The sequence below is a fragment of the Aedes aegypti genome, unplaced genomic scaffold (assembly GCF_002204515.2).
Source record: "Aedes aegypti strain LVP_AGWG unplaced genomic scaffold, AaegL5.0 Primary Assembly AGWG_AaegL5_hic_scaff_1610_PBJ_arrow, whole genome shotgun sequence".
Lineage (NCBI taxonomy): Eukaryota > Metazoa > Arthropoda > Insecta > Diptera > Culicidae > Aedes > Aedes aegypti.
The window spans coordinates 2,373-21,288 of NW_018735065.1; the positions used below are offsets into that span (position 1 = coordinate 2,373).

Here is an 18,916-nt window from a genome sequence, read left to right on the forward strand (position 1 = left end):
TTTGTTTCAAATCGGTGCTCCATACGTGTGACTCACAATTCAAGTAACGGCCAAGCTGTTATTATAAATATGTTTATACATTAAACATAATTCTTTTAAATGTCTTGAAAACTTATACTTGATACAGATTCAAAATCGTGACCTGAAAACATGAGATAGATATAATTTACAAAAGTAATACTCTACATGGTGTTTCTATAACTAATAAGTGATAATATGACAAATTTTATTTAACAAAATTGTAACAATAACTTTTAATAAAAATCCCTTTTCATATAAATGTACCTATACGGGGTGACTTGCAACACATTATTTCTAAGCAATTAAGAGTTTTATAAAAGTTAAAAACTTTGTGTTAGGTCTACTTTATAATTATAAGAGTAATAATTCATTAATCAAATACAAACACCGTTAAAAATGTATTCAGTTATGATATTGGACCTTGATGATTTAACGCCTCTTTTTTTCATACAAAAAATAGCTCAATTATTTTCTTACTAAAAGGTATTCAAAATGCTCTTGTACTGGTTCGAATGCTTTAAACACATGAATAACAATACTTAACAAGTGTGACTAATAAAAAATATCAACATTTTGTTGGCAAAAACTAAATTAGCATTGAGTGTTACAAGTCACCCCGCACAAGGACATTTAAAAAAATTCAATGACGTTTAGATGGTTGATTGAAGTTGAAAAGTGTTGCAAGTCACTCCGTTTGACGGTATTCTCAAGCTTTCCCATCATAATCTTTGAAAAAAAAAGGTTAGGTATCCTCCATGCAAGCTGCTTGGAATAATTTCATAAACTTGCAATAAGCTTTTATGAAACCAATTGAATGCCGTTGCAGGAGTTCGTGAACATTTCGCCAGGAATTCTTCAAAGGTCTTGTCCGATCAAGAATCATTGCAGAACTCTTTATATGATCACTACGGCAGATGTAAATCAAAAATCTCACTCAAATTATGCCAATAGATTCGAGAAGAATGGTATGATTGTTTAGAAATTGATTAAAATTTCAAATTACTTCAAATCCTTCAATAGTTTGCTAAGAAACTTTCAAGAAATTTTCCGGGGGTCTTACCAGCAAGCAGGAAAAAACCTGGCAATGGTTAAGCTAATACTAATGTCACAAATTTCCTATGGATACCTCTAGGAACGCGATTAGGTTCGTTGTCGCACTTGAAAAAAAAAAACATGTGAAGTAGTGAGGTAAAATTGGGATTGTAATCTCTATTTGGCAGAAATACATTGCTAGTATTGATTAGTCATTGTGTATATAATAATTGAACAAGCTCATTTTCAATATTTGAATACAACGAGGCTTGCCAATCGGACCCCACATTTTACGCCAAAAAGCTGATTTTCGATATTTTTTGGTATTTCTATTGGTTGTTTATACTTCCCAAAGATCAAATATGCGCAACATCATTTTTTCGAGAATATTAATGTGTTAAGAAGCCTCAATCCATTGAAAAATAAGTGGGGCGTATTGCCCTGGTTGGGGCGCATTATACCGATTTACCCTTGGTCCCTTCAATATGGAGCTATGGAGAGTTGACTGTAGTTCAAATAAAATATATATTCTAAAGCGCAGATCCGTTAATTTGTTTCCTTTGCGTTTGATGCACACATTGTTGGTCGAACATATGATAACCTGGCCCTTCAGATGTGACGCAGGACTTTATCTCGAAAGTTAAATTAAAGCTTACTTCTGAAAATGATGAAAAAATCCCGGACAATAATCTTCCGGTTAGAACAAGAACTACAATCGAATTTCGTTCGTTGCACTATGTTTAATTGCACTTCGTTCTAATGGGGGCTCCCGTTAGAAGGGCTACAGCCTACCTAAAGCGAAGGCAAACGTCACATTCTGACATAAACAGCAGTTTGTCAATGTTGGTAGACCTGAATTTCTTTTGTAATACTGTAATATATAATTTGACTTCAGGGGCCCCAGATCGCCGTAGCGGTAAACGCGCAGCTATTCAGCATGAACAAACTGAGGGTCGTGGGTTCGAATCCCACCGGTCGAGGATCTTTTCGGGTTGGAAATTTTCTCGACTTCCCAGGGCATAGAGTATCTTCGTACCTGCCCACACGATATACACACACACTTGGAAAAAACTACCGACTTCGGTAATTCATTTACCGAAATCTCAACAGCTGAACGGTCGGTAATGAGTTCGGTAATCAACAAATTACCGATCGATCAGTAATTTGGATCAGCAGGACCAACTGTCAAAATTGCTGATTGATCGGTAAATTTTACCGAATCAATTGAGCTTGGAATGTAATTCAATTTACCGAAAATCTGTAATTTCAAATCAATACGGATCCCTGGAATAACCGAAAAACTGTAATTTTTCAAGCCACAGAATTTTTTGTGATATTTTTTAAATATATATTCGATATAGAAAAGACATGATATTCTGTTGAGACGGCAAAATTTTTATTTTTCACTTAAAGATTCAGTTCAATAAATTCTCAATCTGCTGGTGCTTGTACCCCTGCGATGAACAGAAAGAAATCTTTGTCGGAAGGGTTTGACGGCACATTGAAGACATTGAAACATTGTACAAATATGCCATATGCCTAGCCAAACCCAGTTCTCAAGCCATCTTCAACGGGAATAACTATCGGACCTCAGCAGACCGCACATCCAACAAACAGATCCGGCAAATTTCCTCCCACTACTAGCGACGGGGGCTCCTTACGAATGCGATCATCCTCCTCTCGTACATATTTCAGCTCTTGCTCCATTTGAAATTACACTTTCCTCACTTTAAATTTTTGGAAATGACTACAGGATTTGCAGTCAGTTGAAAAAATGATTATGGCGGATTTGACAGTTCGTGCTGCTACGTTACCGAATTCGGTAATCAGCGCTTTGTTTACCGAAAAGTCAGCTTTATATTTCACCGACTTCCGTTCTTTGACTCATTTACTGATTTGTCTGTGAAAAATTTTACCGTATTCGTCAAATCTTAATAGAATCACCGACAGACGGCAATTTTATTCACAGCCTTCGCTAAACAGGCTGTTGTTTACCGAAACATCTGTATTTTATAAGATCACCGAATATTTGATTTGTAAAAAAATCACCGAACTCAGAGAGTCTGTTTAAGTGTGCATGCAAAAATGGTCATTGGCATAGTAAGCTCTCAGTGAATAACTGTGGAAGTGCTCATAAGAACACTAAGCTGAGAAGCAGGCTCTGTCCCAAAGGGGACGTAACGCCAGAAAGAAGAAGAATTTGACTTCTCAAAACTTAGCTAGATTAGTGGAGGTCTTTCACTAGGTGGGTTACAGCTTTAGTGCAAAGAAAGAAAGTACTGTATTTGGCAAGCGTTACTAGGCCGCCACCGAGGATATGAAAATATATTGGCTAAAATTAAAAAGCCTTTCCGAAGAAATTTCAGAAGTAGTCATTTGTTTATTAATCCTTACATGACAGAATTCTTTCGAAAATCAGGAAGGTTTTTAATTGTTATATTCGAGAATCTATTTATCTTAATATAAGTAGCACTTCTGTTGAAATCAGCATTTCCCCCCAAGGATGATTTCTCCAGAATTCGTGAGAACGTATCTTCCAAAAACCAATGCCTGTATTGAGGAATAATTGCCATGGAATTCGAGCATACCTGAATAGGTGTTTTACATAGTAACTGATGTAAATCTCAGAAAAGACTTTCTGTTAATAAGTAAAAAATATCTGGAAGGAATTTCTCTCTTGATTTTAGAAAGGGTTTTATCCTCTAAACCTAAAATAATCCGTAAGTGATCTGATCATTGGTGAAAATTTGTCTATTTTTATATGGAACTTCTAAGAGTGTGCACATAAACTATCTTCACGCATAAGGCATATGAACTCTGCGAGATAGATAAAAAAAATATATATGCTGTAGCATACATATGTATTGAACAAGCATCAAGGAACGGTAGGCCCATTTCGCATAAGGACGTTTGGAATAATGGAAATGGATGTTTCGCATAAAGCAGTTTCATACTGTAAAGAAGGCATATTATTCTCATTATGCCAAACATCCTTATGCGAAATGCGCCACCCCCTAAACTGATGACGATTATTCTTCTTAGTGTAGAGTAGATTGACCATGAGTGGGGATTTCTTCATGAATCTGAGAAAAATGTCGTCTTTTCAAATTGATAATCATATTGAACATGCTCCTTAAGGATTGGCTTTTTAAGCTAAGTAGCCCGTCATTCGTTTTGGCATAAGGATGACTTTTCCGCTTGCATTCCAAAGTGATAAAACTCAGTCTTGATAGTTTATGTTGACTTGAAAAAGAATCACTATACGCGCTAACATGCATAAAGTATGCTGATAATTTTTCAGTTGTGTCAGTGCAAAACCAACGGATTTTCTTTGATTCGAAATCGTGAGATGAGTTAGTTGTTCAACAACCTTAGAAGAATTTCTTTGGGAATTGAAGATATCGTTGCTCTACCGAATTCATAGACAATCCTTTGATATACACTTTAGGGAAAATCAGTGAGCCTGCTGAACAGAACGTGCGAAAGCAATGAAACTATAAATTTATATTTTTTCTTGACAAATAAAACTATATTGAACATAGTCGTATTTTATTATCGTATCAACAAAATTTCATATAATTTCTTACATACTGCTCCCTTTTCCGTTTCTTCCGCAGATCAACCGCTACTAGCCGCATTTGCCGCTAGAAAATGAATCTCGGTCTATGGGGATGCTTGGTGCCCTGTGGACTGCAATACTGGTGCGAGAGTAAAAGCGATACATGCATTACGGAGATGGGGGCGACGGCATCAACTGATTGTCCCGGTGCCGGAGGTCCCGGCGGAATTCCGGGCCTGACCGGTGCTATCACGACTGCGGCTGGTGCTACGACTACGACACCTCTCACAGCCGGTGGCATTGGTGGCTCAGGTGCTGGGATGCTGGGAGCGTACGGACCCGTTGGTGGACCACCCGTTATCGTACGGGAGCGGCGGAAGAAGGTCACCGGGTTTGCCACACTGAAGAAGAAACTTATTCGACGGAGACGATCGTCGAAAGCATGCGATCATGGCCGGGTGCTGCGGGAATTCGTGTCCAGCTGGAGTCCGATGGAACTGTCGGCACTGTTGGAAGAGTACGAATCGCTGGCAGCACTGAAGGACCTTTCGGTTCAGGCTGAGCTGGCACGGCCACCGGCAACCACGTTCAAACAGGATCTCGCCAGTTTGTACGACTACAAACATTGCACCGACTGTGATCTAGTGTTCCGGGGAACCGTCTTCCCGGTTCACCGTGCACTACTATCCGCACGTTGTCCGTACTTCCGGGACCTGCTAGCCGGCTGCCCGGGCTACGGTGCCCGAATCTGTTTGGAATTACGCTCCTCGCCGGTGGACGTTCCAATGTTTTCGTCGCTGCTAAGATATCTGTATACAGGAGATTTATGTACACACGATCCGACCATAGATGTAAGTCTGCTACGTAGATTAGGAGAAGATTTCGGCACACCGAATCCGCTAGAAAATGACCTGCGCTACCTGCTCGAAACCGGGGACTACGCAGATGCCGCCATAGTGTTCACCTCCGAGGGTGGCGACTACCATCGGCCCGATTCTGGCAGCTCGGAGTACGGTTTTCGACCGAAGCTAGAACTACCTTGCCATAAGGCGATCCTCAGTGCACGATCACCATTCTTCAAGAATATGATCCAGCGACGGACCCGTAACATTAACGAAGAACACCAACTTCATGGCACAGACCGATCGTTACATGTTCCGACACGCATCGTGCTGGATGAAACCGTAATTCCGAAACGTTACGCTCGTGTTCTACTGCACGCGATCTACCTGGACACCGTGGATCTATCGTTGATCTTACGCGGAAATGGATGCGGCAACGGAGCAGGAAGTCTCGGAGAGGTGCAAGCTCTTACCCACACAGGGAGAACCAGGCCGTCACCTTTGGAAGAAGCCATGGAGCTGTATCAAATCGGACGCTTCCTCGAACTGGACATTCTGGCACAAGGCTGTGAAGATCTGATCCTTGAATGGCTAACTTTGGATACGCTAGCTACGGTTTTACGATGGGGTGGGCAACCACACGGGTCTGCCTGGGTTTATCGCCAAGCTTGCCACTACTTGCGCGAAGAGTTCTCGGCTATTGTCGGATCTCCGGTGCTCTTCCAGCTTGATAAATCTCAGCTGATAGAAGCACTTCAAAACAACTTCCTTCAGGCATCAGAGCTGGAGGTGCTGCAGGCTGTTTTGAAGTGGGGCGAGCAGGAGCTGATCCGACGGATGGAAGATCGGGAGCCAAATTTGCTTAGTCACACTGCACACTCGGTTACCCGGAAGGGAATCAAAAAGCGTGATTTGAGCGACGTAGAGTTGAGGGAAATTCTATCGGAGTTACTGCCGCATGTTCGAATGGACCACGTACTGCCACCGAGCAACGAGATATTGAACCAAGCAATCCGACGGGGTTTGGTTAGCACTCCACCATCGCACATGATCGGAGACGATCGTGAGAGTCTGAGGATCAATGCGTGGATTCGCGGTGGAAAGAACCATGGTTTGTTTGTACGACCTCGGCTGTTCATGCCGTACTATGAGGAGGTTAAGGTGCTGCTTGAGGATCACATTGCGTCGCAACAGATCGAAATGTTGCGCATGCGACGATCGCGCCACATGCCGGACATTCCGGACACGTTGTACATGGTGTCTCGACTTAATAGTAACACTAGTGGGAACATGGGTGGCGGAGGCACGTCAGGTGTGGATGTTGTTGCGGCAGCGGCCGCTTCGATTCCAGCACCAGATCCAAGCGCCATGGAAGCTATGCAAAAGAGGGAACAAAAGCTTAGGCAAGCACCTAGCTGTCAACGAGCGTTGACGCTTCCGCTGTCAAGCCGGAACGAAATCAATCGTCAGATCAGGTTGCGGGTTGTTCGGGAATTCAATTTTCCGGATGAGGTGGCAGAGTTGTTGGAGAACTCCAATTGCTACTGCCTGGACGCAGATGGCTCCACACCGAAAGCTCAGGGCGACGATATCCATGCGAGCAATCATTCATTGGACGATGACACAACTCCGCCCCCTTCGCCGGCACTGCCAAGTGATATTATTCCACAAAACGTTGCCTGCTTTGGGCGCAACATGACATTCCCCCGGCAACAACCTCAACCACCACCACAAGTGATCGCGCATGGGGCTGGAGGAGGAGGAGGAGATATGGGAGGTGGAGTTGGAGGACGACTACATCATCCCTCGGGTGGTATGTTAGGACCGAGTTCAAGTATTATAGGTACCCATCGACGCCAAGAACTGCCATCGTTGATCCCCGGAGGGGATGTAGTTGCTTATAGGCTGTCAGCACCGGCCGGAGATCATTCCGGGGAGGCCGGAGCCTGTTCGGAGGGACATCTTTCGGATATAATGCCGGACGTGGCCATGGCGACGGCATCTATGGGACAGTTGCAACTTGGAGACATGCCCGAGAGTCTTCATCTAGATCTGGGCGATGGACCAAGTCACATGATCGGAGCAGCAGGATCTCTAGGATTACATAATCTTCCGGTAGGTGGCACTGCAGTGCAAAGCAGGCTCAAATGTTTAATGTATTTTGATTTTTTGGTTTCAGCATCATCGAATAGCGACACCTTCGCCGAGCAATTTCCATCACTACATGACCCGGAGCCATCCTCCGTCCGGTTCACTGAGTAGTAGTGGTGTCGGTGGCGGCCACGGGGAAGGCGCAGCGGAACGTGGCATGATGGGTGGTGGAAGGCTACCCAGTTCCCTCGGTGGATCCTCCCAGTCGGGTCAGCCGGGAGTATCAGCTGCTTCGGCGGCAGCAGCCGGGTCTTCGTCGTCATACTCGCAGCGGTCCAACTCACCGTACACCTTACACCGAGCGAGTCCGGGCCTGCCGCATAGCTCATATCACACCGGCCCCCGATTATAGAGACGGCTGCAAGTATTTCCCGACAAACGTCAGCTGTTCAGTATGCCTTTCTGAAAGGAACACACTGAGGAGAATGAGGAGCGGATGTGTGTGCGTGAGACTGTCTGTAAGGGTGTGTGACGGAGAGGAATGGAGTGCGACCCGGGGCGTAGAGGTTTAGTTAAACGAATTAACTAAATTAAAACACAAGTAGCAGAAAAAAGAAGCAAAAACAAATACAAACTACTACACAGTAAAAAAGGAAGGTAATTAATTGCAACAAATACATAGATATTTGAATTAAGAGTTAAGTATTTCATTAATAAACTCAAGAAGAAGAACAACACTACAATGGCAAGGATATAAAAGTAATAATAGTACTAAAATAAACACAAAACAAAGCAGTAAGAATAATAATCGAAGACTTTTATATTTAACAAACTACAAAACAAACATAGGAGCAAACCCACAGAATACAAGTCGACGGTGTAAACGAGAAGCGAATTGATAGCAAAGAGGAATGAGGCATAAAACACACAAACACCAGGAGAGCGACGAACCGCGGTTTGTGTGGAGGTAGCAGTAGTGTGTAATCGAGTTTTTGAGTTCGCTTCTTCGGCGTACGAAGCGAAGCGAGATAAAGCAATCGTTCACACATACGAATGAATGACCAAGCGATCGCGTGCGTAAATCAACCCGAATATATGAACACACACACACAAACAATCGTACGGATTTTTCCTTGGTTTAGAAACTAGGCCGTGCCTTTAATTTATTCTCTTTTACATTTTTTAGCAAACTTTAGCGCCCCTTCCTTTCGGATCCCTCAAACTCTCGAGGGACAGTATGATAATCAGATGTGTTTTTTAATATGAGATGAAGTTTTAACGCTATTTATTTATCTTTTTTTCGCGATCTGTTTTTTTTTTACACTAGGTTATGTAGGACATTTTTTCTCAATTGGGAAACAAGGCAAACCAATAAAACAAATGTTATTACGATTGTGTTTAGATTTGCCCTTGGTTTCCGCGTTATACGGCAACGGTAGAAGTAGTAAAGGAAATTCGAGTGAATGAGTGAGAATGCGAGATAAATGAAGCAAAAAACAATTTCATGTTTTCGAATAATCGTAACATCAAGAAGAAGCAAACAAAAATGCATCGTTCGTGTATGTAAAATGACTTATTATTACTAATAATCGAGAGAAAGCAAAGTTTCAATCCAGCAAAACGTAAACCGACGACAGAACTAGGACAGCAACGGCTTTTGACGATCAACAACCAGACAGATGGGTCAACAACCAGCTCGGGAAAATCCTGATACAAAAATATTGTTCAGAATCAGCTCAAAAAGATAGAGTTTTCAATAAGAGATACACAGTTTAACTCAAGAGCGGTCGCACATTCAGCCATGACTAGCGCCACCTCGCTCGAGCTGTGTATGAAAAGCGAGCTTCAGGGTGCGTGTACTCAGTACACACATGCGACCGGTCTTGGGTTAAAATGACAGGTGATGTCATTTTCGCTGCATCACTTCTTTTTTCTTGCGTTATAATTCGGTTCGAAGGCGCATTTTTTCATCCTCGGTGCCAGACCTCGCTTTTCAGATTCTGTTGATCGAACTACCTTGTTCGCAGCGCTTCGTTCGTGACACCTGGCCCCAACTAGATTCAAGGCGAATGCCAATTTTCCATGGCATCTTCGGCTGAGTTATTCATTAGCCCAAAGGCTATCTTTATTTGTGCTATGAGATTCGATATTTTGTCACCATATGGCGCTAGTGATCGTGAGCGTGAATCCACTGACTCGAACAATAAAAGCCCTTCACTTATTGAACAAATTTGCAGGATCTTGAGATATTTGCAAAACCAAAATTGCATCCACACTAGCGTCATCTGCTGTAGAAATCTCCAATCTCTTGGCTTAAATAATGATAGTCCTTGATTTTGTTGTTTTGTTTATTAACGACACTTTACACTAGATGGGTACATTCGTGTCGGTAAGAAATGTTTAATTTGTTTCACATTTACACAATTCATTTTTGATTCTCACAATTTCTTATACAATCCTGTTTCGTGTAAGTACTCCAACAGGGCTTCTTTCAAGCTAAGCGTATCGATTTCGTATCTCCTTCTTTCTTGTCCAAACTTTCTGCAAAGCAGAATTAGATGTCAGCCGCGTATGAACGATTCTTAATTTTATTATTAAGCGTTGGTCGGCCGCATTGCCATGTATTGGAGTAGGCAGTAAAACGAACTACTCTTGGCAGTGGTAGAAACAGAAGAGAGAAAATTTTATTTAAATTAAAATCTAGCCTACTATGTTTGTTGTTCGGTCTGAACGCCTACTATGATTACTTCATCTTCCAACAATCCTCCTCGCGCAGATTCGGACGTAATCCCACAGCTAATCGCAATCTCTCCAGACGAACCCGTTGGAGTGGTTTCGTCATCAAGTCGGCCAGCATTGATTTCGTCGGACAGAACTGCAATCTAATCTCTACTTTTACTTGCAGGTCTCGTACGGAGAGCTTTGTATCGATATGTTTGCTGCACCGTTCGATACGATTATTGGTGGTATACAAATACCGAAGAATTCGCTTCGCTTCTGCTCAATCTTGCGAATTCGGGCAGCTGGTTTTTTGCGCCAGAATCGACACGCGCACGGATATATCTGGTTGCGTGTGCACAGCTACATACAGGAGACCTCGTATCAAGCTCATATAGTTGTGGTTGTTCGGCAGCTGATCCATCTTCTCATTCTGCTGTAGGTAGCTCGGATCGAGTGGTACATTGGACGGTTTCGCTTGCTGCACACCGAATCGAGCCATTTGCAGCCGATGGCCTTCTTGTCGGCCGGAAGCTGCACCAACTCACACGTGTCGTTGTTGATCAGCGCTCGAAATTCTTCGTCCATGGCGGATTGCGCCTCCGTTCGCGTTTTGGGATCGCCCGACTTGCTCGCCGGACGTTTACTCGCCTTCAATCTTTGTTGCCGATTGCTCTGACCGGCTTGGTCGGGCTGCTCTGTAGAAGGGAAAGACGGAAAGTCTTTTTTTCGGAAATACAAAATCATTGTATTTGCCTGGAATTGCGCGCTCCCGAGCGCTGCGCCTCAACCAACACCTGTGACTCCGGTGGATTTGAAGATTGTCGCGGTGGGAGTAATAGACCATTTCCGTCAGATCTAACCCTCAGTTTTTGTAATTTTCTTCGAAAGACAATCATTTTTGATGAATATTAACGCTTTCAGATTTTGTTTTTATGTACTCCTGATTTTCTTACAATTTTTTGAAAACATGGAAACTCACCACATTTTGAAAAATAATTCGAGATGCGGCACACTTTGTTCAACCCTATGGGTATCAGCGTGGTGATTTTGCAACAGTTTTTCGATGCCACCCCTGCATTGGGATGCTTGTTTACATTTGGAAACGTCAAATCTGGTGCGCGCTCAAACTGATCGTGATCCCGGTCAGGGCGCCCCAAACAGTAGCGCCAACTAACCTGAAATTACTCAAACAAACGTTTTTAAATAAGATTGGAACAACAAATCTCTCATCCACCCAACAGTTACGGTACCGCTAGTTCTATTAGAGGCTATTTTTACTATCCATGCTGGCAAATGCCTAAATCTATCTGTTGGATGTTGATCCGGAAGATTTCCACCTTGAGGCACCAACAGCCGCACAAGGAAATTTTGAGCGGCTGTTGCTGCCTCTAGTCGGGAATCTTCCGGCTAATTTCAATCCTCGTCAGCACAAAACAGAGAGATCAGGCATCTGTCGACTACAATCCTTGCGTTCCAGAACCGTGTAGTGTTCGCCGGGTGCGGTCATGGCCGGCCGAAGCGGTGAAGGTGGTTTCCGCGGTGATTACGGAGACTTCAGGAACCATGAAGGAAGGGGGAGCGAAACCAGCGGAGCCCATTATGATGAATGAAAACATAAACAATAATCATCTGGTCATGCCAGCTGATCATAAATTCACCACAACGTGGTGGCGAAACCATAGGGGAAAAAGGGGTCTGCATTTTTCCGAGGTGAAACAAATTGTAGGGGACCGAGGGGTGAACTAACGTGCCGCAAGTTTTTCATTGTTTTCTAACAGTTGAAGGCTCCAAAACATATCGGTTCCTTAGGAAAGTTTGTTCAGTAAATTGTCAGAAAGCATATAAGCCAATACAAATTTTTCACGGAAATGGTCTATTGTCACGTCACCCTCAGCGCCTTCTGAGTATTCGTCGTCGCTGTGTTCAGCTTGCGAATAAAAATCTTCATCGGATTCATCTTGCGGAATCGGTTCTATCGGACTGGCATCGAAGTTCAATTTGATTACGTACTTCTTCACCGGGCATATAGCCGGTAGGCTTTGGTCAGCTCGTCAAAACCGACCAGGATACACTCCGTCAATTTCGCATCCCGCTTTTGCTTGAGAATGTAGACCATCGTTTTCGCACCAAAAACTCGCACATGGAAAAGATCGGACTTTCGGCCGGTCCATGACTCCTCTGGTGTTAAATCGTGACCTTTGGTGGGGAACCGATTGATCAGGTAAGTTGAAGCTGCTACCGCTTCCGCCCAAAAAGACTTTGGTAGTTTCGCTTCGTAGAGCATGCATCTTGCACACTCGACAACGGTTCGATTGACACGCTCGGCCAACCCGTTTTGCTCCGGTGTGTATTTCGGTTACGTACGTTGAAGTGACCCATTGTCCTATGCCAGACGTCCAAGTTGACTGGCTATGCTGCGAGTGATAGAGAATCTGTTCCTCACACTCGTCAAAGCGGAATGGATCATTGAAGGTAGTTTTTGTCAGTGCTCACCGCATCAAAACAAAGGCGCCACTGTATATGGGATTTAATATTGTGACAGCATTGCTGTTCTGTCAAACACACAAGACTACGGTGGCGCTATCTATGCTTTCCATAGCGGCCGTTTTGAATATTTTAATGATCCATTGTCCAATCGAACTTGGTTGTCGCCAGCTCCGCCGAGAGACATTTTCTGCATCGAGAATCTTCTTTTGAAAAAAAAAAAACTTGGGCCAATAACCTATTGGAGTAGGCAGTAAAACGAACTACTCTTGGCAGTGGTAGAAACCTAAGAGAGAAAATTTTATTCAAATTCAAATCTAGCCTACTATGTTTGTCGCTTGGTCTATGATTACTTTATTCTTCCGCCTACTATGATTCAAATTCCAACACCTGAACAACTTGTGATATCGTCCTTTTTCTTCTCCCTAAGCTTATTCTCTCTTGGTTCGAACCACAGGCTACCCCATCGGTGCCGTATGGCTTCTTTTGTCACAGGAATGTCGATAGCCGGTTGCTGTCGAGCTTCATTGGTTAAGCGGTCTGCTTTATTATTTCCGGTTATGCCAGCATGTCCCGGGATCCAACAGAACCAAAAGATTTTGTTTCGCACTATGTGCTCGATCTCTTGTATGCACGGGTGTTTGGAAGATCCTGCCTCCAGAGCCTGCAGGCCACTGGCCGAATCCGTAAGGATCACCACCTCGTTTCTAAGGTTGGGGATTTACACCGCCATCTTAATTGCATTGCATACGCCTCTGCAGAGAAAACGCTGCACTCTTTTGGTAGCCTGAACATTCTTGAGTATTCATTATTGTGAAGCACGGCTCATGCCGTGTCTTCGTACCTTGACTCGTCAGTGTAGACGATGGTCGAGTTGTGGAACCGAGTCGACAAAAGATTCTGAACAGCAGGGCGGACTGGTGACAAAGGCTCCGGAAGCAAATTGAACTATTTTATTATAAAGACTGGACTCATAAAAAATGAGACACACAAACATGATCACCAAAAATTCATTTTAAATCGAATACTTCTCAAATTTTAAGGGATTACATAACTATGTATTAGCTATCTTTTGGCGTATTTTTTATTGAATTTCCTCCCCCAAGCTGAATGCTCGTACATTCCACTTATCACTGCTCATGAGATCTTGAACGAGGCTGTGCCCGTATTTCTCACACAAATTCTCCCAGTTTTTTTTTTCAAAGCTTCATCGGTTAATTTCATTTATCGGTTTATATTCATTTATTGCCGGTTGTAACGAACGGCTTGCTGTATCGTCCGCACTCGCCTGCTACATCAGATACTTCTTCGCGAATTTGTCCATCTTTCCCTTCCGGAACTTTTCCGGAACCTCCATGCAGAACATATTGACAAAAAACTCGAGGCCGGGGATTTGTTTGGTGTCCGCCTTGATGTATGTCTCGTCGTCCATGACGAGACAGCCTGGCTTGCCTAGCCACTTACGGTACAGCTTCCGCGCACGCACTTTGGCCACCGTGTTTTGCTTGTCAGTCCGGTTTGGCGCCTTCCTAATATTAAAAACACGTAGCCCAGCCCACTTCATGATCTGCTGGACGAACCACTTCGACGAATTGACCCTTTTGGCCACGTCTCGGGTGGAAAGGTTCGGGTTATTCTTAAAGTACTGCCTTATCTTTCGCGCCTTCTCTGGGTATTCCGTTTTCGGTTTTCGACCGCATTCAGCGCGCCGCTTGATGGTCTTCGTCTCCTGGAATATCTTCACAACGCGGGACACGGTGAAATGGTGGATTCCAAGCTTTTTACCGATCCATCTGTGCCACTGACCAGGATTATTGATTACTGCGCCGAAAACACCATCTTTCTAAATGGTCAGGATCTTAAAATATAAATGCGTCAACGAAATGTGTCATGCTCACTAGCGCCACCTGGGCAAAATCTCAATTTTTTTGCTAAAATAATAATAGACCTTGAGACACTGTACAACTTTGCCGAAGACGCCATTTTTTCGTCGAATCCATACAGGCCAAAGGTCAATGTGCAAATTCTAAGGATAGGTGAGATAGTTTCCATTTTAAACATTATTTATCATGTTGTTTTCAACAACATGATCCAAAAATTTCTTTATGTTTCGTTCATATTTGCAAGAACATTGCTGTGTCAAAAAAAAAATGCGTGCTCAAAAAAGATGAAGGAACTTAGATATCGCGTCGTAAAGCCAAAAAATGAGTAAAAAAAGGACAGTACATAATCAACTCACTCTGATTGTTGATCGAAAGAGCAGAGACAGAACAAAAAACGACTTCAAAGACAGACAAACGAAATCCCGAACATACAATATAATTACCGCAATTGAACAAGTGAAATCGGGGATGAAGAAAGAACAAGAGACAAACAACATGATTATAATTAGTAATAACAGTTAGTGAAAACAAAATAAAACCACAAGCCAGAAAACAATGAATAACTCTGATACAGAAAAAAAGAGAGGGAGAGAGATGCGATAACATCCTGATCGAAAGTAAGTGAAATGAGAGATAAGAAGTGAAAAGAATTCCGAGAATCGTCGAGTCGAATGAAAATATCAGAAATAAAGATTATTTTAAAAATTAAAATCCGCTCACAGTAGTCTTGCGAGAAAGAAAGGTCCATTCTTCAACTGGTCGTCGACAAAAAAAATCCGATCCTCTACGGTTGATTACGTATCACTACCACTAGTAAAGTTGGTTATGATCACTTCTTTTATTGCGCGCACTTGTCTCACTTACAAGACTATATGTATTGTAGACACAAATATCGGTTAATCTTTTAAATCAAATTTCAATAGGTCCTTTCAGTTTGTCCTCTTTAAAAGGGAGAACGCTGAAGAACTTGCTACCTAACTTAATGTCGTATTTGGTAAATGAAGGTCAGGTCGGTTTTTATGGTCTGTTTTCGACTACCTACCTACTTAAAACTCGGAAATAATCAAGGAAACTCTGGCTTCGCCCACTTGCTAACTTATTGAGCAGGAAGTTTAACAAAAAATGCTCTCTCATCTCATCTTTTCGAATCCGAAAAGACTATAAACTGGTAATATGTAGTTCGGTTACCTGAAATGGGTTTCCTTCTACGTTGGTCGCACTCTTGCCACTCATTCATCGCCAGTCACACTCTAGGTTAACGAGGATAGGAATCCGGGAGGGGTACGGGACCATTCGTGTTGGGTCACAGCAAAAACAGTCTCGCAATCTCTTATCGGAATATGTAGCGACAACAGCGCACTGTGCGCATCGCTTCTCTTTCGTACTCTAGTAGGTCTGTGCTTATGTGTCCTAGATGGGGACAAACTTCTCCATCGAATGGATTATCGTTTGCACTTCCGTCGGGGAGTCGAAGGCCGGCGCCAGCGATACCAATCGGACGCCATTGTTGTTGACGATTTCGATGGCGGATCGTTTCTCGAGAACCTTCAGACAGTTGCGAACGGTGTCGGTCGATATGCTCTCACCTGTGAAAGGATGGATAGAATTAGTGACCTGTAGACTAAAACCTTCTGACTGTGCCTTAAGGGGTAATATTTACACCAAATTCAAATCGTGATAGCTTCGCGAAATTCTGATAAATTTTCGGTTTTCTGCTGTTTTGGAATTCAGTTTTACTAAAACATATAAAATATAATATCTCAAAAACGGTTTTATATAAAATTATACTTTCATCAGAAAAAATAGTAACAGAAGAAGGGCTACTTATTACACACTAGTTGACTGAAAATTCCTTCAAATGAAGGCGTTGACTCAATAAACATTATTTTCTTATACCCCTAAACGACTATGACGTTCTATAAATAGATCTTAGAATGGTTCTACATTCTGATAGGTAATCTGGAAAATTGATGTCTTCGTCAAAGTTGCTCATTGATTCAAAGGTTATTGACCTTTCGGTCGTCGCGCAAATTTTTGTAACCCGAGTAGTCGCGAATATCCCAGGAGTGATGAAAATGTGGGTGAAAACTCAGAAAAAAATTGCAATCCTTATGCAAATTTTTTCCAAGAAATCTATACTACATTTTCGGAAGAAGACCGCGATCGCAATTATTTTGCGTTTTATCCGGAATTTTCTAGAGATAATGGTGTAGATCAAATCCATTTGCGGGAAATTTCAGACGCTTTAATGAATTTGGACGCTTCAAAAGGTCCCGGCCCTGACACGATTCCACCACTATTTATGAAAAATTTAGCAAAAGAACTTACAACGTCATTGTTTTGGCTTTTTAATAAATCCCTTGAATCCGGAATCTTCCCAAAAATATTGGAAAGCTCCTTTTTAGTGCCTATCTTTAAATCTGGCCGAAAACATGGCTTCTTTAAAGGTCGCTCGACCTCAACAAATTTACTTCAATTTGTTGACTATTCATTGAATGCAATGGACAATACAAACCACGTAGAAGCTCTTTATAAGATTAGAATCTGTACAAAAACAATTTATTTGTTTATTTGTTTATTTCTACTATATGCTCTTCGTAAATTAGGTTGGACATCATTTCCACTTCCACCCTACAAAGCACGCTGCATGCTTATTGACACACAAACTTTGAAAGAGCGGCGTGAAATCGCAAGAGTTTCATTTGTAAATGATATCGTTTCGCAACGTATTGATTCTACAGAAATCTTATCAAAATTAAATTTCTACGTTCCTTCTAGGCAACTACGAAATCGTAACTTATTCTTGACAAACCATCATCGAACAAATTATGCCAAAAACGGGCCTTTAAATCAAATGATGGCCATTTACAATCAACATTGCGAAACGATTGACTTTACCATGTCTCGGCAAAATCTAAAAACATACTTCAAATCCATTAGAAATCGCAACACATAAAATAAAACAAAATGAAATTAACATTACTTACACTATACTTTCTTTTTCAATATTTTTTATAAATTTCATAATTTTAGTATTAAGAAATAAAACAAAAATATGTATATGTAAAATGTACTAGTCTACGTCGGTTGACGAAACAAATAAATAAAAAGTCTGACGAGATGACGTCTTCGGCAAAATCGTTCGGTAGCTTAAGGGCTATTATTATTATAGCCAAGAAATTCGGGATTTTGACACTAGGCGGCGCTAGTGAGCATGAAACTTTTGTTTCTCAGATGTCATGATACTGACCACTTAGAAAGATGACGTCTTCGACAAAGTTGCTCGGTAACTCAAGTATTATCATTGTTTGAGCTTGTTGATTCAAAATTTTGCCACTAGGCGGCGCTAGTGAGCATAAAACATTTGTTTCGCATATATCTCAGGAGCCTGATCACTTAGAGAGATGGTGTCTTCGGCAGAGTTGTTCAGTAGTTCAAATTCTTTCTTTGTTTAATCCTTTAAAAACGATAATTTTTGACACCCATCCACCCCCTCATAACGCTTTTTGTATGAATATTTCACGAATTTTGTATGACCTGTAACATTTCGAGGACACCCACCCACCCCCTTCAGCGTTATGAAATTTGTGAACAAGCCCCGTTAAAGTTCGAAATTGAGATCCTGCAGTATCCGCAAAACAAATATTTCATGCTTACTAGCGCCGCCTGGTGGCAAAATACCCTATTTCTTGGCTCAAATAATGATAGCCCTTGAGCTACTGAAATACTTTTCCGAAGACACTATCTTTCTAAGTGGCCAGGTTCCTGAGATGTCTGCAAACAAAAGTTTCATGCTCACTAGCGCCGCCTAGTGGCAAAATTTTAAATCAAATCGCTCGAAAAATGTTAGTCCTTAACTTACTAAACAACTTTGCCGAAGACGACATCCTTCTAAATAGTCAGGATCCTGAAATATCTGCAAAACAAAAGTAAAACTTTCATGCCCGCTAGTGCCACCTAGCGGTCAAATTCCAAATTAAATGAGGTACCATCAAATAGCGCTTCACCTCCAGAACAACTTTAATAAAGACCCCAAGTTTCTATATTATCTGGATTTTAAGATATGACGATTTCAAACTGTGGTTTCCTCGAACCGTACATAGTTCATTATTATGCGACTTCCATGTACATTAGTTGATTTTACCGTCAATGTTGCCGAACAGCGATCGGAAACGCGAGGCACGATGAATTTTCGTAGACATCAAAAAAGAATTTGCGAATAAACACGAACAACCGTTCGGGCGCTTCATTCGTTCGTGTTTCATTTTCGGATCGCTGTTTCT

General features: G+C 42.1%; 2 protein-coding genes across 6 annotated transcripts in view; one reads left to right on the forward strand and one right to left on the reverse strand.

Annotated features, from left to right (window-relative positions):
* The first annotated feature begins 4,638 nt into the window (after positions 1-4,638).
* On the forward strand, positions 4,639-9,134 carry LOC110680582 (BTB/POZ domain-containing protein 7-like). Its single transcript, XM_021856378.1, has 2 exons — positions 4,639-7,569; positions 7,634-9,134. The coding sequence occupies exons 1-2, from the start codon at positions 4,705-4,707 to the stop codon at positions 7,955-7,957; spliced, it is 3,189 nt and encodes a 1,062-aa protein (XP_021712070.1). The 5' UTR covers positions 4,639-4,704; the 3' UTR covers positions 7,958-9,134.
* A 6,284-nt stretch (positions 9,135-15,418) lies between these two features.
* The window catches only part of LOC5568724 (glycerol-3-phosphate acyltransferase 1, mitochondrial), a 117,495-nt gene continuing 113,997 nt past the window's right edge, over positions 15,419-18,916 (reverse strand). For all 5 annotated transcript variants that reach the window (XM_021856381.1, XM_021856379.1, XM_021856380.1 and 2 more), the window contains one exon: positions 15,419-16,219. In XM_021856381.1, the coding sequence (XP_021712073.1) occupies positions 16,044-16,219 (176 nt within the window). In that variant the 3' untranslated portion in view covers positions 15,419-16,043. The remainder of the gene's footprint in view (positions 16,220-18,916) is intronic.